Source organism: Pelophylax lessonae (genome assembly GCF_965119305.1).
Source record: "Pelophylax lessonae genome assembly, chromosome: 1".
In the NCBI taxonomy this organism is placed as follows: Eukaryota; Metazoa; Chordata; class Amphibia; order Anura; family Ranidae; genus Pelophylax; species Pelophylax lessonae.
Window position 1 is genome coordinate 344,738,158 of NC_138768.1, and position 20,421 is coordinate 344,758,578.

General features: G+C 41.9%; 1 protein-coding gene across 1 annotated transcript in view; it reads left to right on the plus strand.

Moving 5' to 3' along the window:
• Nucleotides 1–3,356: 3,356 nt before the first annotated feature.
• SLC35D2 (solute carrier family 35 member D2) overlaps nt 3,357–20,421 on the plus strand; it is a 171,661-nt gene continuing 154,596 nt past the window's right edge. Inside the window, exons 1-3 of the mRNA XM_082259648.1 lie at nt 3,357–3,515; nt 6,589–6,622; nt 14,701–14,787. Coding sequence (XP_082115774.1) covers nt 3,364–3,515; nt 6,589–6,622; nt 14,701–14,787 — 273 coding nt within the window. The 5' untranslated portion in view covers nt 3,357–3,363. The remainder of the gene's footprint in view (nt 3,516–6,588; nt 6,623–14,700; nt 14,788–20,421) is intronic.

Genomic DNA, 20,421 nt, shown 5'->3' on the forward strand with positions numbered 1-20,421 from the left:
AAAGTAAGTTAGTTAAAAAACTAAAAAAAGGAAACGTAGCACATATTCCAGAATGTATTACATAGGATGAGACCATCCTGGGGGTGTTTTTTAGTAAAAAAAAAAAAAAAAAAAAAAAAAAAAAAAAAAGATTTGGCTGGAACTCCGCTTTACAACTTGCTGACCGCTTAAAGGTTAATATGTGTCATGGTTTTTTAAAGTTAAATACCCGAAATATAGTAGCAGCTAGCTTTTTCATTAGGCGTATGGTAAAAGTGATCAAAAGATAATTTTCCTGGTGGTTTCCATGCTTACCGGAGCTATCTGTTAATCCCAGAAATGATCCCGAGCAGCCGATCGCTGGGCTCTCAAGGGAGGGCAAGATGACAAACACTCAGATCTATGCCCTTTGAGGACTGGAGCGGCCTCTGACATCACTTCCCGTTCTCAGGCATAAACAAGGAATTTTTTGTTTCCCTTATAGTCAAAATGTCAAATTTTTTTTTTTTTTTTTGCTTTTAAAGGTAAATTAGAGATCTGGGGTCTTTTTGACCCCAGATCTCTCAGTAAAGAGGACCTGCCAATAAAGAGGACCTGTCATGCTGGTCCCTCCCTGATGAAGTCACGTGGGCTGTGACGCAACTAGTCGGGAAGGAGTTGGGTACAACACTTCCGTTTTTTTCGGACGATCCCGGATGTTCATGGTTTCTGATGCTGTTGTAATCGATTTTAAATGTGAGTTACTACGCTTTTATATAGTAAATTTTAATTTGAATACTACACAATGAGGATTTGCTTTCTTGTATAACCATATCACCCACCTAGAGGAGAGGAGAGTAGATAGTGGGAGAGAGTGAGGACAGACCCATAAACCATCACATTGCTGATTGGTAGAAAGGATATGATATAGCCACCTATGGAAAGGAAATGCTTACAGCCTAAATTCTTTTACACTTTCTGGTCTAGGGAATGAGGTAAACTGCCAACACACACAGTGTGGATTGAGGTGCAAGGGAGAGTAATAAGATCACTGAAGAATTTGATGACATTTGCACAGCGGATATCACCGGACACACCGATTTTCTTCTGTGATTTACACTATTATATGTAAATCAAGTCTTATAATTGTATTGTTTTTCTCACTTTATCACTGTATTGATCAATGTTTAACCTATTTTTGCTTATTTGCACAATTTTGCATTATTTGCAGCACTGGTGTTTTGGGTTACAATACCCAGTAGGGTACTATTTTAATGCTGAATTTTGATAAGACATAGGAATTTTATTTTTATTTGCATTATTTTGCATATCTTGATGAGAAATTCATTGCAGCATTGGCATTTAAGTACAAAATCAGTAGATAAAATATTATTATTATTCACATTACTCAATATCTATGTTGAGAGATCAGACACATGTAATATTACTGTTTAATATGGTTTTGAATAGTTTCAATATTCTTTTCGTTTTTGAAGCATAGCGCCACTTCATATTCGTAAACAATTGTATTTTAGATGTGGGGACACATTGTTAAGTTGTGAGCAGCTGCTTCCTATTTCTGAGTGGTAATGCATAGGATTCTATATCGAAAAATTCTAGCACAAGACCTCCTCTAACTAAGCAGGTAACCTGTAAACATTTTTAAAGCGTCACCTATGGAGATTTTTAAGTATCACAGTATGTCGCCATTCCAAAAGCGTGTGCAGTTTTAAACCATGACATGTTAGGTATCTATTTATTTTGGTGTAACATCATCTTTCAAATTATACAAAAAAATTAGGGTAACTATTGTGATGTTTTTGATTAAAGTGTATTTTTTCCCCAAAAAATTGTGTTTGAAAGACTGCTGTGCAAATACAGTGTGACATAAAATATTGCAACGACCGCCATTTCGTTCTCTAGGTCTAGGGTCTCTGCTAATATATATATATATATATATTGTTGTTTGGGGCTTCTAAGTAATTTTCTAGCAAAAAATACAGATGTAAGCAACAAATGTCAGAAAAAAAGCCTGGGTAAGCAGGAGATATACTGAGGCAGGCTGGATCGGCTGCGTGAATCGCCGTACATGTATGGCGATCTGTGGGAGCGATCTTGGAGGGCACGCACGCCCCCATTAGCCAGCGGGGAAGCTGACTCATGGGGCTGGCGGCTGCAATTACTGATGGGCACCCGCGATCGTTCCCCATGGAGAGAGAACAACGGTCTGCTGTTGTAAACACAGCAGACCGTTGTGTTCTCAGGAATCAGCACAGAGCGCCTGTGATCCTCCAATTTAGTATCACAGGTCTCTGTGTTGATTCCACAAGCCCATCCACCTCACAGTTAGAAAACATCCCCTAGGCTCACACTTAACCCTTTGATCGCCCCCTGAGTTAACAACTTCCCTGCCAGTGTCATTAGTACAGTAACAGTGCATATTTGTAGCACTGATTACTGTAGTAATGTATATGGTCCACCCAAAAATGTCAAAAATGTCAGTTAGGGGTCCGATCTGTCCGCCGCAATGTCGCAGTCCCGCTAAAAGTCGCTGATCGCCGCCATTACTAGTAAAAAAATAAAAAATAAATAAAAATGACATAAATCTTTCCCCTAGTTTGTAGACGCGATAACTTTTGCGCAAACCAATCAAAATACACTTATTGGTTTTTCTTTTTACCAAAAATATGTGGCAGAATAAAAATTGACCTAAAATGATGAAAAAATTTGATTTAAAAATTTTTTTATTGGGAATGTTATATAGCAGAAAGTAAAAAATATTGTTTTTTTTTGTTTTTTTTTTTTAGAATTGTCGCTCTTTTTTTGTTTATAGCACAAAAAATAAATTGCACAGCTGATCAAATACCACCAAAAGAAAGCTCTACTTGTGGGGAAAGAAATCATCAATTTTATTTGAGTACAGCGTCGCATGACTGCGCAATTGTCCGTTAAATTAACGCAGTGACGAATCGCAAAAAAATGGCCTGGTCATTAAGGGGGCAAAAACCTTGTGGTCCTTATGTGGTTAAAGGAGATTGTGTAATCAGATTGTATAGTGTATGGTCACCATAACATACATGGCCAGCTGTAAACACCCACTGGTGCTGAAGTGGTTAATTAGAAGTAACATTGTGATTATTGTACAGTGGTTCAATACAGAAAGTCGGGGCAGCAAGTTGTATATATGTGTATGTGTGTATATATATATATATATATATATATATATATATATATATATATATATATATTAGGTCTTTGTTGTAGGGACCTCGTTTTTCCAGTATGGTATGAGGTAACTAGCTTTACGAGTTGTTCTGCCCTGTAAATAAATGTCATTCCTCTTCCTTATGTCAGGCACTCCCTCTATGGAGACACCTGGCCTGCAGGGAGGAGCCAGGTGTCATTATGAGTATAGCAGAGTTGCCAACACACAGCACAATGGCAGCCAGCACTGAGGTTCCAGCATCCCGCACAGCACGGCTCCTTTCAGCACTTTTCTATGGAGTCACCTCCTTCCTCATTGTCCTGGTTAATAAGTCTGTGCTCACCTCTTACAGGTAAGAAGGAGGGGGGAATGCATGTTTGCCAGCATGATAACATGAGTGTGTGTAGGCTGCTAGTTCCTAGTGCCTGGATTAATCAGTAAAAGATCTTATGAAACATATTGGCATAGCCACCGTGCTAGAGATTTCGTTTTAACTGAGTTGATTAAAAATGAAAAGATTTATAGACCCGGGGAAAATCTTATAACTTTCAGTTATAAAAATAGTTAAACTTGTCAGCATATTTCAGAGGACTCCTTGCAATGAATAATCGTCGATATGATCCTATGACACTAATCGTGTCCTCAGGGTACATAATCTCAATGGCTCAGTGCCCTTTAAAGTACACACTAAAACTAAAATCCCTGTATCTATAGACCTCCACGATCTAACATTAGTCCTGTAAAGGAGAAATCAGTATGCATACCTTTTTTGAAGCCAATCTGATCCCATGCTCAGCTGTCATCTGCAGCTTCGCTGTGGAGGCGGAGGACACATCCGACAATGGAAGCCCCATTGTAAGTCTATGGATGACGTGACTCCTCATTCATTTCACAGCCATTGTCGGCCGTGTCCTCCGCAGAGCTTCTCCTGCTGGAGACCGGATAGGATCGGCTTCAAAAAAGGTATGTATACTGATTTCTTCTGTACAGGGCTAGATAGGTTAGTCCTAGATCGTGGGGGTCTATAGATGCAGGGATTTTAGTTTTAGGGTGGACTACCTATGCATTAGCCCCCTGTGTTTAAGGTATTTAAGATAGACTTTCACCCCCTTAAAGGGGTTGTAAAGGCAGAAGGTTTTTTTTTTTATCTTAATGCATTCTATGCATTAAGATAAAAAAACTTTCTGTGGGCAGCAGCCCCAGAGAGTGGGGCTTTTCTGCCCGCCGCTAAATAAACTAAGGGTTAAGGCCACCCAATAATGTCACTGGGTGACCCCGCTCCAGTATGACGTCATTAACCTAACATGCCCCCGTTGCTGACGTCATAAGGTTTATTTAGTGGCAAGTAGGTGGAAGAGCTGTCATTCGGTGGGAGCCAAACGTCGGTGCGGGTCAGGGTTTTTTTTTCATGCAGGTTGGCAGCCAGCGTTCATCGGGATTGATGTCAGATCTACTTCGGGGGATATTTATTATTTTTACCTTTTTTGAATAAAGGACCTGTCAAAAACTGCCCCCAGGTTTTTATTTACTTATCACTTTTTTTTTGGTGGTGGGCAGGATTTGGGCACCCCCTTGTCAAAAGGGGGCTTCCAGATTCTAATACCTCACCGCCCACAACCACCAGGTGAGGGTTGTGGGGAAGAGGCCCTTGTCCTCATTAACAGGGGAACAAGGTGCTTTAAGGGGGGAAGAGCTGTCATTCAGTGGGAGCCAAGCGTCGGTGCGGGTCAAGTTTTCTTTTGTGCAGGTTGGCAGCCAGCGTTCCTCGTGATTGATGTCAGATCTACTTCGGGGGACATTTATTATTTTTGCCTTTTTTGAATAAAAGACCTGTCAAAAACTCTGCGGGATTTTTTTTACTTTGCCCTTTTTATTTTTTGGTGGGAGGCAGGATTTAGGCACCCCTTTATCAAAAGGGGGCTTCCAGATTCCAATACCTCACACCCCCACAACCACCAGGTGAGGGTTGTGGGGAAGAGGCCCTTATCCTTATCATAAGGACAAGGTGCTTTGAGGGGGGGGGGGATTCCCCCCCAAAAACAACCTCCTCATGTCGAGGGCATGTGGCCTGGTATAGTTTGGGGATGGTGGGGTGCTTGCTCGCCCCCGCCCTTTCCTGGTGTACCAGGCTGCATGCGTCGATAAGAGTTTTATATGGATTTTGGCTGGGACCCCACACCATTTTTTTTTTAAATCTTTGGTGTGGGTTTCCCTCAAAGTCCATACCAGACTTAAAGGGCCTGGTATGAATAGGGGAGGGGGGACCAGTTTAAAAAAAAAAAAAAAATTCTAGCTTTTCTTTTGTTTTACATTCTGCTTTCAGTGGGAAATCCTGCTGAAGGCAGATGAGTCATGGTTGTTAGGGATACGGTGACTGCCGGCTCCTTAACAACCAACTATTTACTGGTTGTTAAGGACGCTGACAACTGCCGGCTACTTAACATCCAGCTAAAATTAAACAGATTCCTTAACTATCACATGCCTGGACCACTACTTATTTAGCTAATGCATTTATTCATCTATTTCCTTTAGTGACTTTAATGCCAGTTTATGAGGTATTTACCAAGCATTTTTGGTTTTTGAGGTAAATACCGAATAAAGGGATAGAGAATTTACATTTTCAGCATGCAATATTTGGGAAAAATGTGTCAAATCACCATAATACTGCATGTGATCTGCTTTAGTGAATGGAGCCCAGTGTGTTTTAACAACTGGAAACCAGCTAGGATTGCAATTATTTTGAATCCTTAAAGTGTTACTAAACCCAGGATCCTGCATTCACTATTTCTGGTCTCCAATAGTAAGTGGAAATGCAAAAGTTTTAGTAATCATAAACCGCTAAATACCATTTCTCATCAGCAGTTAGAGCAGTCTTGTGACTTCTATCGGTGTCTGGTTAAAGCTTGTAGGAGAAGTTTTCATTCTGCTCTGACTATCCTATCAAGCTGCAGGACCCCTGACCCTCTGTCTGAACAGTTCTGATTGACCCTGCACTAATCACATGCACTCTCCCCAAAAAAATAAAAAACAAATCTAGCAATACACACTAAACTTAGCATGTGCAGCCTGTCCCCTAGCCTCTGTTTTATAAGAAAATTAATTGGGGACAGTGGAAGAAGAGGAGGAACAGAGAAGACAGGATCAAACAGTCTTTTTACACATTGAATAGGATTAACCCCTTAGGTTCTACAGTGAGTATAACAAGCATGTTTTACTGCACATACAGACTTATTTTTACTGTTGTGAGTTTAGTAACACTTTAAGCTACTGAGGACGACAAAGAAAAAGCGAGAGGGCCACATGTGGCCAAAAAAAACACCAATTTGACGTTTGCTGTAGGGTATTTTCTACACCTGTAGAGTCAACTGTGTAGCTAAACCCTAATTGGTTACATGTACTTATTTTCTATTTTCTTCTTTATAAAGGTTTCCATCAGCAACATTTCTTGGGGTTGGGCAGGTATGTACAACATGTGATTATTAATAAGTAGATCTGTGTATGTATGATCAGTGTTGGGCATGTAATTTTAAAAAAGTAATTCGTTATAGTTACTTCTCACAAAACGTAACTGAGTTAGTAACTGAGTTACATCAGTAAAAAAGTAACTAATTACCAGGGAAAGTAACTATTGCGTTACTTTAATAAAAATAATCAAATATGTCAAATAACTTGTATGCCCCCAATACTAAATATGGTAAATGAATGAAATGAACAGTAAATAGAAGCAAATATTATTATAAAACATTGTACAGTAATCTACACTATTTTATTGTTGCTGTGGGACACTGGTGGGAGTACTGGTAGTGGTACCTGACCTGAGTCCTGAGTCCTGAGTCCTGACTAAGTGGTTTTTTATTTTTTTTGGTACCTGCTGGTGGTGAAGGCAGGTGGTGTGACACTAGTGGGGGTACTGGTAGTGGTACCTGACCTGAGTCCTGACTGAGTGGTATTTTTTATTTTTTTTGTACCTGCTGGTGGTGGTGGCTGGTGGTGTGGCACTCGTGGGGTCTGACTCTTGTGACTGTCTGACTCCTGTCCCTCCTGAGCAGAGTGTTATTGCTGGCAGTGGCTGCAGTGCTGAGTGGTGTAGACAGTGGTGGTGGTATCAGGCCACTGGTACCTGCTGGCTGCAGAGCAGAAGCGCTGTAATTAAAGCGGAGTTCCACCCAAAAGTGGAACTTCCGCTCATTTGCTTCCTCCCCCCTCCGGTGCCACATTTGGCACCTTTCAGGGGGGAGGGGGAACTGGTACCTGTTTTTGACAGGTACCCTCCCCCACTTCTGGGAGACAGTACCGCGCCGCTGTCCCTCAGAAGTTTGGCTCCCTTCTCCTTCCCGCCGCCAAGCCAATCTAATTGTGGAACTTGCTTCGCACATGCGCATTAGGGACCCGCCCGTGAAGCCACAAGGCACAATGGCGACGGCAGCACCCGACAGCCGATAGAAACATCGGCTGCTGTGCCGGCATCGCTGGACTCCAGGACAGGTAAGTGTCCTAATATTAAAAGTAGCTGCTGACTTTTAATTTTTGGAGGGGGAGTGGGTGAGGCTGGAACACTGCTTTAACTCCAGAGTAGGTACCACGAGGAGCGGACAGCTGCAGGGTGACATCAGCAGATGATCACTCACAATCATAGAGGAGTTACTGTACTGCCCTCTAGTGGTGATAGTCGTAGATGCACTCCCTGTCAGTCTGTCACTGTGGTCAATTGTAATTGCAGTAACGCCACATAAGTAATGGGAACGGCGTTACTGCATGGGGGGGGAAGTAATCAATTTGATTACTAGTTACTGACAAAGTAACGGCGTTAGTAACGCAGTTTACTTTTAACCGCGTTATTCCAATCACCGAGTATGATTAATAAAAATGTGGCATTGGACAATTTTCAGTGCCAGGACCTACTCCAATAATTGGGGGGGGGGGGGGGGGTTGGGCGCTTGCTTGCAGCTGTCCTCCGCCATAACTGAAGTATCGACAAATTCAAAAACATTGCCCTAACATGTCATGCCAAATAAACCCTGAAAGTCTCCTACCACTCGTAACAGCTTTTGACACCATGGCCGCTCCCCTCTAGTCATCTTGACCTTTATGCTGTTATGCTATTTATGCTAGCATGCTCTATTGTGTAGTGAATACATTTCTATTTGTGAAAGTTGGGTGAGGAGTTTACCAAAAGGGAAGGACATTCAGGACAGCTGCAGTGTACATTTTTGTTTCAGAAATACAACAGATTTACTAAGAGACCTATTTATAAAAACTAGGATAAAAAAGAGAGAACAAATGCAAAGTGGAAGCCCACATTGACCAACCTGGGTTTTAGTGTTTCATCAATAAAAAAAAAAAACAAAAACAAATTTAATTGGTCCTAATAAGCAACATATCAACTTTTTTTTCCCTGTTTTCCTTTCTCTGTTTTTTTTTTTTTTTTTTTTTATAAATAGGCTTATTTTAAAGGAAATGTTATGAGAGAAACACATAGTGAATGCTATTGCTCTCCACTTTTTGAAAATTCTAATTGCCTAGTTGTCATGTTGCTCTATTGGCTTCAGTAAGCCAATCATGAGTTCCCACGTAGTTTTGCTTTCAGTTGCTGTATACTTGTTAACCACTTGCCGGCCGGCGCAAGTACATTTACTGCGGCAGTCAGCCCCTCCTGGGCAAAGTACTAGACCAGGATTCAGTAGGGGGCGAGCGCGCGCCGCCTCGTTCCCCTGCATCCCCGCGCGTGTGACCGGCGGGTCCGATGTCTGCCGGTCACTCGCGATCTCCCAGTGGAGAGGGAGAAAGGCAGGCGGCTAATATAAACAAAGCCGCCTGTCATTCTCCCTGGTGTAACAGCAGAGATCATACGATCCTGCTATGTAGGATCGTATGTCTCTGTGGTTACATAAAAACCACACCCCTTTACAGTTAGAAGCACGCCCCTAGGGACACACTTAACCCCTGCATCTCTAATAAAGTTAACCCCTTCCCTGCCAGTGTCATTTTTACAGTAACAGTGCATATTTATAGCACTGATTACTGTAGTAATGTCACTGGTACCCCCAAAAGTGTCAAAAATGTCAGTCAAGGGTCCGATCTGTCCACCGCAATGTCGCAGTCCCGCAAAAAAAAACAAATCACAGATCGCCGCCATTACTAGTTAAAAAAAAACAATAAAAATTACATAAATCTTTCCTGTAGTTAGTAAACTCAATAACTTTTGCGCAAACCAATCAAAATACGTTTATTGCGATTTTTTTTTTTACCAAAAATATGTAGCAGAAAATGTATTGGCCTAAAATGTTAAAAAATTTTGATTTTTACATTTTTTTGGGGGGAATTTCATATAAAATGTGTGAAAAATATTGTTATTTTTTCAAAATTTTCGCTCTTTTTTTGTTTTTAGCGCAAAAAGTAAAAATCGCACAGGTGATCAAATACCACCAAAAGAAAGCTCTGTTTGTGGGAAAAAAAGGATGTCAATTTCATTTAGGTACAGCGTCACACGACCGCGCAATTGTCCGCAGTGCCGAATCGCAAAATAGGGCCTGGTCAGGAAGGGGGTAAAATCTTCCGGGGCTGAAATGGTTAAGGGTCGTTGACGTACAAGCAACTGAGGGGCCAACAGCTATGGCGAATCACAAGTTTATTTAAGAGAAACCCTCTAAGAGAAATTTGAGCAATATCATTACTGATGTCTATTACAAATATTCGTTCTCTAGCCACTCTACCATCGGAGGATTTTGCTGTCTTACGTCTGGGCCACTTTTTGCGATTCGGCACTGTGCGACTTTAACTGACAATTGCGCGGTCATGCAATGCCATACCCAAACGAAATTTACGTCCTTTTTTTCCCACAAATAGAGCTTTCTTTTGGTGGTATTTGATCACCTGTGCAATTTTTACTTTTTGAGCTAAAAAAAAAAAAAAAGAGCGACAGTTTTGAAAAAATAACAATATTTTTCACACATTTTATATGAAATTCCCCCGTAAAAAATGTAAAAATCTAAATTTTTTATAATTTTAGGCCAATTTGTTTTCTGCTACATATTTTTGGTAAAAAAAATTGCAATAAGCGTATTTTGATTGGTTTGCGCAAACGTTATTGCGTTTACTAACTAAGGGAAAGATTTCTGTCGTTTTTGGTGTTTTTTTTTTTTAATGGCGGCGATCTGCGTTTTTTTTTTTTTTTTGCGTGACTGCAACATTGCGGCGGACAGATCGGACCCTTGACTGACATTTTTGACACTTTTGGGGGTACCAGCGACATTACTACAGTAATCAGTGCTATAAAATTGCACTGTTACTGTAAAAATGACACTGGCAGGGAAGGGGTTAATTTTATTGGAGAGGGAGGGGTTAATGTATGCCTGGTGCTTACTGACATGTGTGGGGGGAGGTGACTGAGTGACACAGGGACAGATCGCAGGTTCAGCTATGCTGAACCCTGCAATCTGTCACTGTCTGTCACTTAGGAGATCTGCCCGCTTTGTTTACACAAGCGGGCGGATCTCCAGACTCGATTCCCCGATCGGGGAAGAGCAGCGGCGATCGCCGCTGCTCCTGCCCTGGCCCGACTCCCGTTGTGACTGAATACAGCGGGAGCGAGCCTCCAGCAGCGAGAGAGGGGAATGTCTAGCGACGTAGGTCTACGTCGCCAGACGTTATCGAGCCACTTTGCCGCAGTAGAGCTCTAGTGAGCAGTGCGGAAGTGGCTAGATCAAACCAACACAAAAATCTTCAAATCACATGTAGCACTGTCCCCATAGGGTCTGCTGAATACTGACTTGGCGGGCTCCCCTGATTACCAGCACACGGTTACCTTGAGATAAAGTCAGTGGATCCCTCCTTGCTCCTGATGGCTCGTCACACAAATAAACAGTCTAGGGGGTGTTGGTTTTTTGGTGTTTATTTGGAACTGGGATAAGAGAAAGGAATAGTGGGATACTCCAGTTAAACTATTCACAATAGTTGAGGACTTCTATCTTCAGGCCTTCTAGGGTAATTGGAAACAGCAAGGCTGCTTAATCAACACTGCCACAAGTGTAGAAAGGGTTAAGTCTCTTGCTCTTTACTTCCTAACAAGACAACTTGATGGATGATCACTTATCTTCAGGACACTCTCACTAGCATCCCCTTTCAACCCAAATCCGTCCACTGACTATGCTAGGAGCAGGGGTGGCCCCCCTCAGGTCAGGCCCTTTGACACGAGATTCTGTACTCACTGTACTGCAGAGACAGATCCTCCAGTGTCTCCCCTCTCAGTCAGCTTCTCTAGACCTCTGGGTTCAGTTCCTCACTGCTACTCTGCAGGCCCTCAGGACGACCCCCGGAGGCGGCATGGCACCTCTACAGAGGAGGAGGCAGCTGTACCCTCCCTCCGGGACTCCGCTATCCAGACGAAAGACCTCGAGCACATGTGCTTCTGGCTTTTATACAGTATCCCTGCATGCATTGAGGCACTTTTGCCAAATCACCAGGGCTGTATCAAAAGCATGTGCATCCATTTGTCAGGTTTCTTCCCACTGTCCAATATTCCTCCCTATTGGATCAGTGTGAAACACTCTCCATACAGAACAAGTTGCATCCTGAGCACAATGAGTAGACCTCACTAACAGATCCTGCTCTCTGGTAGGCAGAGAACAATATAGATTTACCTCCAACTCTTTTGGTAAGCAGACAGAGCTCAAAACTATACTTTCTCACTATCATCTACCCAGGAGGGTGGTACACACATTTCAGCATTGACTCTTCTCTATGCACACAATTAGAGATCCAACTATATTCAGATTACTATGGGGGCACCTGTGCCGAGTCACAGCTTCATGTGTTCATTTGGACAAGGAGCCTTGACCCGGACCTGCCCCCTCTCTCTCCTGATTGGCTAGCTGACTTTGATTGGCAGCAGCGGCAGCCAATGGCTCAGCCATTCAGTAGGGAGAATCTCGGTTGGCCGAGACGCTCGCGGACATTGCTGGACAGAGAGGGACCTTGGGTGGTAGGGGGGCTGCTGCACACAGAAGGCTTTTTATCTTCATGCATAAAATGCATGAAGATAAAAAACCTTCTGCCTTTACAACGCCTTTAAGTAAGTTTTAACTAAATATAAAATACTACCTGGTAACATTTCATATTTACATTTCTGGTCAGAAGGGGGAGTTCTAGAATCATTTTCATGAGAAAATCAAGTTATTCTTACTGCTTTGTTAAAAAGTCTTTTATATTCAGAGCTCAGCAACTTTAGCTTAACTTTACACACGCACTGCTGAATGAGACAGGAGAAGGATTATATCCACCTCTCTATCCACCCTGCCTGACCTTCAGAGTTCCAGTTAGATAGAGGCAGCCAAAAAGCAAACATATTCTGCTGTGCTCTCTCTTTAGAGAACCCATGATGCTTGTGATACTAGTGTAAGGCATGCACCTCGCATTAACCGTACGTTCACACCTATGCGCTTCTTTGTGCATTTTTGGTTTTTCAGAAATGCACTACAGTCCATTTAAAATGGTTTCCTTTGGTGCACGTTCACATCTATTTTAAAAGGGTCGGGACTTTTTTCCCCACAGGAGATTGCGTATTTTTGTTCTTCAATAGATTTCAATAGAGTTGCAGCAGAAATGCAAGTGTTGCATCCCTGATGCATGTTTTATGCGTTTTGAGGTTTTTTGTCCCCTTTAAAAAACACTGTATATAGCTGGTTTCTAAGGAGCGGGCCAGGAAGCCGAACGAAGCGTCCTTAACAACCGATGAGTCAGCTGATGACTCTCATCGGTTGTTAAGGACGCATCGGCCGGCTATCCGGCCCGTTCCTTAGAAACCAGCTATATACAGTGTTTTTAAAGGGAAAAAAAAACAAACACAAAACTCATGAAAATTGCCTGCAAAAATGTATAAAAAACAAAGGTTAAAAAATGCAAAAAGAGCAGGAGAAAAGCATCAAGCGCAGCCCGCAGAAATGTGAACCTAGACCTAAAGTTTATTTGTAAACTAGGAATCTACCCACTTACCAACTGCCAGCAGTATATATACTGCGGCAGGTCAGTTCTATTGTGCGAAACAATGTACCTGTACGATGTTCCGTACAATCACCAGCAGGGGAGCCAATCAGCAGGTCCGGCTAACTGTCGCCAGCCACCCGCGATCGCTCCCCAGACAGACAGAACAGCGGTCTGCCGATGTAAACAAGGCAGACTGCCATTTTGTCAGAGATGATCACAGCGATTTTGTGTCGCTGCTATTTAGGAACACGGATCTCTATCTTCATCCAGTGAGTCCACCCCCCCCACACAGTTAGAAAGCATCCCCTAAGGACAAACTTAACCCTTTGATTGCCCCTGCTGTTAACCCCTTCCCTGCCAGTGTCAATATTACAGTAACAGTGCATATTTTTAGCAGTGATTACTGTAGTAACGTCACTGATTTCCTCAAAAGTGTCAGTTAGTTGTCTGATCTGTCCGCTGCAATGTCGCAGTCCAGCTAAAAATCGCTGATTGCCACCATTACTAGTAAAAAAATGACATAAATCTATCCCCTAGTTTGTAGATGCGATAACTTTTTGCGCAAACCAATCAATATACACTTATTGGGATTTTTGCCAAAAATATATAGCAGAATACATATACTGGCCTAAATTGATGAAGAAATTAGATTTTTTTTACATTTTTTAATTGGATATGTTTTATAGCAGAAAGTAAAAAATATTGTTTGTTTTTTCCAAATTGTTGGTCTTTTTTTTGTTTCTAGTGCAATTATTTGGGTACAGTGTCGCACGACCACGCAATAGTCAATTAAAGTAACGCAGTGCCGTATTGCAAAAAATGGCCTGGTCATGAAGGGGGTAAAACCTTCTGGTCCAGAAGTGGTTAAAAACAGTAAAAAGAGATAAACCTATAACTGAATTTGAACCTTGAAAGGTGTGATACACATTGCAGTTGTTGGAGGGATATGAATTACCAAGCAGTAATAATCTGCAGCTACTTGCAGTTTGTCACACAACTTACTTCAGTAAACTGTAAACAAAAAAAATCTGTTTCTCCCAGGGTGCTATATATTTTCTGTTCCCTGGCACCATTACCCATTACCTCAAAGGCATTCAGCCTTTTAGGTTTGCAGATTGCAGTGCGAACTGCGAATTCAGACAGGAATCGAATCGCATGCGATCCGATTTCAGTGCGGGAAAAAAAAGGTTCCTGCAGCATTTTTGTGCGATGCAAATTCAGCCATACAGTTTGTATGCATTGCATTCGCAACAAAGAGGCTGCAGGAACCTTTTTTTTCCCCCGCACTGAAATCGGATGGCATGGGTGTTCACACCCATGCCATCCAATTCCTGTCCAAATTCGCAGTTCGCACTGCCATCTGCAAACCGATCTGGGGGTGTCATTAACTTTGTCTTGACGCCTGCAGTGGATCGCAGAGAGCATGTGTGAACTGCCTGTGAGGGAGATGCGATTCCCGCATCGTAATAATGCAAACCCAGGCTAACAGTAATTTTGATGATGCTTTTTAAATGTAGTAATCTTGTGGTAAATCATCTGTTTGTTTGTTTTTACAGATGGGATTCACAATTTTTATACTGTACATAGGAAAAAGTAATGGATTTATCACTTTCCCAGATCTTGACAGGCATATTCCAAGAAAGGTAAGTCTTTCAGGACAACAAAAAGTAAACCCAATCAATAAGGAACTGCAAGCAATGATGATATGCAAACTTTAGAAATTCCTAACAGGAAATGAGACTTCAAATTAGCTCAGTGCATAAACATTCATTTACTTTGGACTTTGTATTTGGAGCATACCCTTTGCATTAAAGCGGTAGTATACTCTAATGAAAAAAAAAAAAAAAACCTGCAAGACAAAGGCATAATGAGCTAGTATGCATCGCATACTAGCTCATTATGAATTACTTACCTTAGAATGAAGCCCCCGACACGGACCCCCGGACACCGCTGTGGGAGCGGACATGATCCCACGGCGTCTCTTCCGGGTTAATTTTCCGGCAAATCCCGGCAAGGAACTCTGAAGGTCCACCGGACCTTCAGAGCGCATGCGCCACACTCGTCAGCGGCTGCATGCAGTGGTAATATCTCCTAAACTGTGCAGGTTTAGGAGATATTAATTGTACCTACAGGTAAGCCTTATTATACTTTACCTTCAGTTAAAAGTAAAAAAAAAGCGGTATACTACCGCTTTAAGTGTATGCTATTTTGAGCATTTATTAGATGTATTTTACGATGTAATGCTAGTTCTAGAAGCCATTATATAATGCAGTATCATGGATTCACTAAACCGTAATGCACATGGTATGTTCACCTCACCATTGTATCATTTTGTGATATTTTTCTTTTGGAAATTCTATTTTTAAACTCATGAGATCTTTAAACCAGGCAAAGCTTATTCACTGTTTGTGGTTCCATAATATAAATGTGTTCAGTGAGCTTCCTATATTATTCCTACATTGGAATGGCTCTAGCCTCTGGCTGATATATTAGTTGTCAGGTAAAGTGTGTCTGTGTGAAGGAAAGAAAATAAAGCCAATCAGGTTTACCATCTAATTGCTAAAATAATGTTTAATTTGAAAAATGAGCATGTAAAGCAAATCCTGGCAATAATTAATTGTTAAAGCAATATTAATCACTTGACCCCTGGAAGATGTACCTCCCTTCATGACCGGACCATTGCGTTACTTTACCTGACAATTGTGCGGTCACTGTACCCAAAAAAAATGTATGTCATTTTTTCCCCCAGAAATAGAGCTTAATTTTGGTGGCATTTGATCACCACTGGGTTTTCTATTTTTTTTGTGCTATAAACAAAAAAAGACTAAAGACTGAGCATTTTGAAAAAAAATAAAAAATATATATATATTATATAATTTTTTACTTTCTGCTATAAAATATATCCAATAAAAAAATAAATTTCTTTATAAATGTGGGCTAATATGTATTTTGCTACATGATTTTGGTAAAGAAAAATCCCAATAAGCATGTATTGATTGGTTTACCGGAACATTATAGCAATTAAAAAATATAATATACATTTATGAATTTTTTTTTTTTTTAATACTAGTAATGGCGGCGATCAGTGACTTATAGCAGTACTAAAATATTGCAATTGTGGACAATTGGACACTGACACTTTGCAGGAACCAGTGACACTAATACAGTGATCAGTGCTAAAATATATGCACTGTCACTGTACTAATGACACTGACTGGGATGGGTGTTAGGCCCCTTTCACACGAGCGATCCTATCAGATCCGCCTGTCAGTTTTTTTCATTTTTGAAACTTTTCCCCTGTTTGGATAGTGGCATAGGAACATAAGGTAGCAGGGGTTCTGGTTGCAATAATTGACCTGCTGCTGGAAGAATAATAGAACCTACTTAGCTATATCCAAATGCTCCTTCCATCACCAGGACCTTAAGCAAGTGTATTGTCAGAGAGAGAAAAGAAACTGTGCAACGTGGAAGGGGTTATTGGCACCGAGAGGTGTGAAGAGGAATTTATGAAGGTTGAATGTTCTTGGTTGGCCAACTGCGGCAAAGTAATCCCTCTTTAGCCAGTCCTACTCTGCTTTGCCACTGCAAATGCTAATTTGGACATATTGCCAACCAGGGGTACGCAGACGCAACATGGGGGAGAGCTATGTGGTTTAGGTCTAGCCACTGATCTATAAGAGTAAATTAGTGGTGAGATATGCTCCTGAAGAAGCGGCATCGCAAAACATGTTAAGCTAACACCTGATCTGACTATCCAGCACCACGGCCATGCCGATATCCCCTGAAGGGTGTTTGGTATTTATCATTATCTCCTTAGGGGATTTGGTTATATGACCATAGTTATTATTAGGGTTTATGATTCATGATTTTTTAAAAACTGTATGTCTTTTTTGTATTAATAAATTTTGATATTTTTTTCATATATGTGCCTATAAAGTCTATATTTTCCCTCATACACTTCCAATACTGATCTGAAAATACAATGGAAAGATATACCTGTGCTCAGATCCCAATAGCTTGCACATGCATATAATCTACCAGGTGCTAAAGGGCTGTGACCACATTAACACTGAAAATACTGGATGAACCCTCTGCACACTGTTATACCCTTTCAAGCAAACTGTGCAATAAAAAATAGGAATATTTAGTTTACACATACAGCATCACATGTTTATGCTGGCCAAATGCATCAAAGTAATTCCTCTTTAGCCAGTCCTACACTTTGCTACTCCAAATCCTACTGTGGACACAATGCCAACATGGGGCACGCAGACACAAAATGTGGGGGGAGCTACATGGTTTAGGTCTTACCTGCAATACAAATACATTACAATACTGACCTGCAATACAATGAAAACAAGACCTGTGCTTAGATCCCAATAGCTTGTATAGCTTTTATTGCAAAGTTTGTTTCAAAGGGTATATAACAGTGAGCAAGAGGGTTCATCCTGTATTTTTAATGTTACTGTGGTCACACCCCTTCAGCACCAGGTAGATTATATGCATGTACAAGCTATTGGGATCTGAGCACAGGTATATCTTGTTTCCATTGAGTGTTCTAGGTATAGCATGTAATTGTGTAGGCATGTTAGCTGCAGTTGGATAATTGGATTGAGAATGATAACATGAAAGTGGTGGGTAAAGAACCGCAACTCAGAATGCCCTAGCTCAGATGAAATATGGCCTTAGCTACACCACTTCTCCTAAAGCAGAACAGTCAAATAATGCTTTTGTAGCACTTCCCTTATAGGGGTTGCTGAATATAGATTTCCTTGGGTCTCCCTCTGATTATCCTGCAGCCAGTTGCTTGGGTATTTTCACTCGACCAGGTACACACCCATTTGCTCGTTATCCAATGACCAGTCTAGGGGATTTGTTTTTTGTATTTATTGGTAGAACTTGCTAGGAGAAGGGATTATTGTGATATTCCAACTTTAACTATGCACAGATCAGGACAACTCTCACTTGGCCTCACTTGGTTGAACTGAATAGCAGACCCTCTGCTGAACTGTACAGCATTTGTATGGAAGAATAAGTCCTTTGCTTGCTCTGGAAGCAGACTCAATAAACTCTGATTATTCGGGACACTAAGCAGTATCCCCTTTAGCTGGCACCTGTCCACTGACTTTACTAGCTTGAAGGAATGGCCCTCACCAAACAGGCCCCTAGACCTAGGTCTGTACTCACAGCAACCAGGAACAGATCCTTCTAGGTGTATCTCCCTCCCAGTCAGCTTTGCAGGACATCTGGGTTGCAGCTTCTGCGACTCTGGCCCTTAGGTCGACTCTCTGAGGCCGCATGGCAGCCTGTACAGAGGTGGGGCAGCGACCCCCCCCCCTCTTCCAGGACCCCTCTCTCCAGCAGGAGAACCCGTGCACACATGCTCTCTTGGTATAAATACAGTCACCCAGCATGCCTTGAGGCTCCTTCCTCTGCCAATGGCCAGGGCTGTATCTATACCCATGCTCCCAGGGCTGTATCTACACCCATGCTCCCAGGGCTGTATCTACACCCATACTCCCATTTCTCAGGTTTCCTTCCACTGTCCAATATGCCCCCTCCTCTTGGACCAGTGTGAAACAGGCAGACAACATGAGCAGCATCTGATCACACTGAGCAGACCCTATCAATGGATCACTGCCCAGGGGTCTGCCTAGGATAGGGGATATTCCCTGGTAAGCAGAGAGTACTTAACTTTTCCTGACGTCCCCCTGTTAAGCAGGGAAACCCAAAAATCATGTACTCTCTAGCACCTACCTAGGAGGGTGCTACACTTATTAGAAATAATGTGTGATCAGACAAGTTTTTCTAGTCTGTCAGGTGTCTCCCACACTGGGAGACTATCATTTTATATATGAGTGAGCACCTTAAAGTAGAGCTTAACACAAGAACAAAAATGAAATATATTGCAATTTACCAAACCTTACATATGACAGCTGCATTCATTTTGCATTTTTATTTTTTTTCCCTTTTTTTCATCATAAGATTCTGCCAGTAACACTCCTAATGCCCTAGGGTGATAATACTTACTGTACTATATTTTTGGAGGAGCAGTGATGTCACACTAGGACGGGACTACAGAATATCTCTCTCTAAAACATTGCAGCAGAGGCAGAGAGTAGAGAAGGTTAATTCAGTGAAATGATGGCAGGATAAACAGATATTACAAAACTCTTTCAATTGTATATTTAACAGACTAAAAGGGAGCAAATAAGGCAGGTTCATTTTTAGGGATTACATACACTTTAATAGCATAGCACACCTTCCTTATTTCTATCTCAATAAATAAATAAATGCAATAAGGAGCTCTGTCACTATACCTTCATTCAAAAGTCTTTAGGTGGCACTGTATATCTACAACTTAAATATCAGTCAGCAAGAATGCTGTTTGTGGTGTCTGACATATTTGCCAAAATCAGCCTGTTCAACAGAAACTGGCCGACATTTATCCAGTATGTACATCAGCCTGTCTGACAGAAGCAGACTGAATGCCCTGCTTCTGTCGAATGGGCATGCAGGAAAACCAGCAACCCAACGATATCCATTCAGCGATCCCAGTGGCTGAAAACACTGAGGCTGCATTCACATGTCAGCTTATAATCGCGGGCAGAACCGCCGCGGTTCCGCCCGCGATTCGGAGATTTATTGCAAATCGCGTGACGCCTAGCGTTGCCCGTTGATTTGCAATAGCCCCCCAAACGCCGAGCGATGTTGCCGCGATTTATGCCCGCTGAATCGCGGCAACATCGCGCAAACAAAATCGCGGGACGCAATACGCTCCAAAGAAGCTCTTGTACTTTTTTGGAGCGTATTGCGTCCCGCGATTTTGTTTGCGCGATGTTGCCGCGATTCGGCGGGCGTAAATCGCGGCAACATCGCTCGGCGTTTGGGGGGCTATTGCAAATCAACGGGCAACGCTAGGCGTCCCGCGATTTGCAATAAATCTCCGAATCGCGGGCGGAACCGCGGCGGTTCCGCCCGCGATTATAAGCTGACATGTGAATGCAGCCTGACTAGTGTGTTCTGTCGGGGGGTGGGGGCGATCTGAGGAGCGAACGAAAGGAAAACTAAGTGTGTACCAGGCTATACAGCCACTACTTAAGGATTGCACATCTGTAAACCAAATATGAAACAAGAGTCTTGGTCAATGTAAAGTTCATATATACATTTTCATTTCAAGTAAGTTTTGCAATAACTGAAAATGATTACATTTTTTAAAGTTTCCCATTAAAGAGAACCTGTAAGCATACAGGTACTGCCGTTGCTGAATTTTTTTT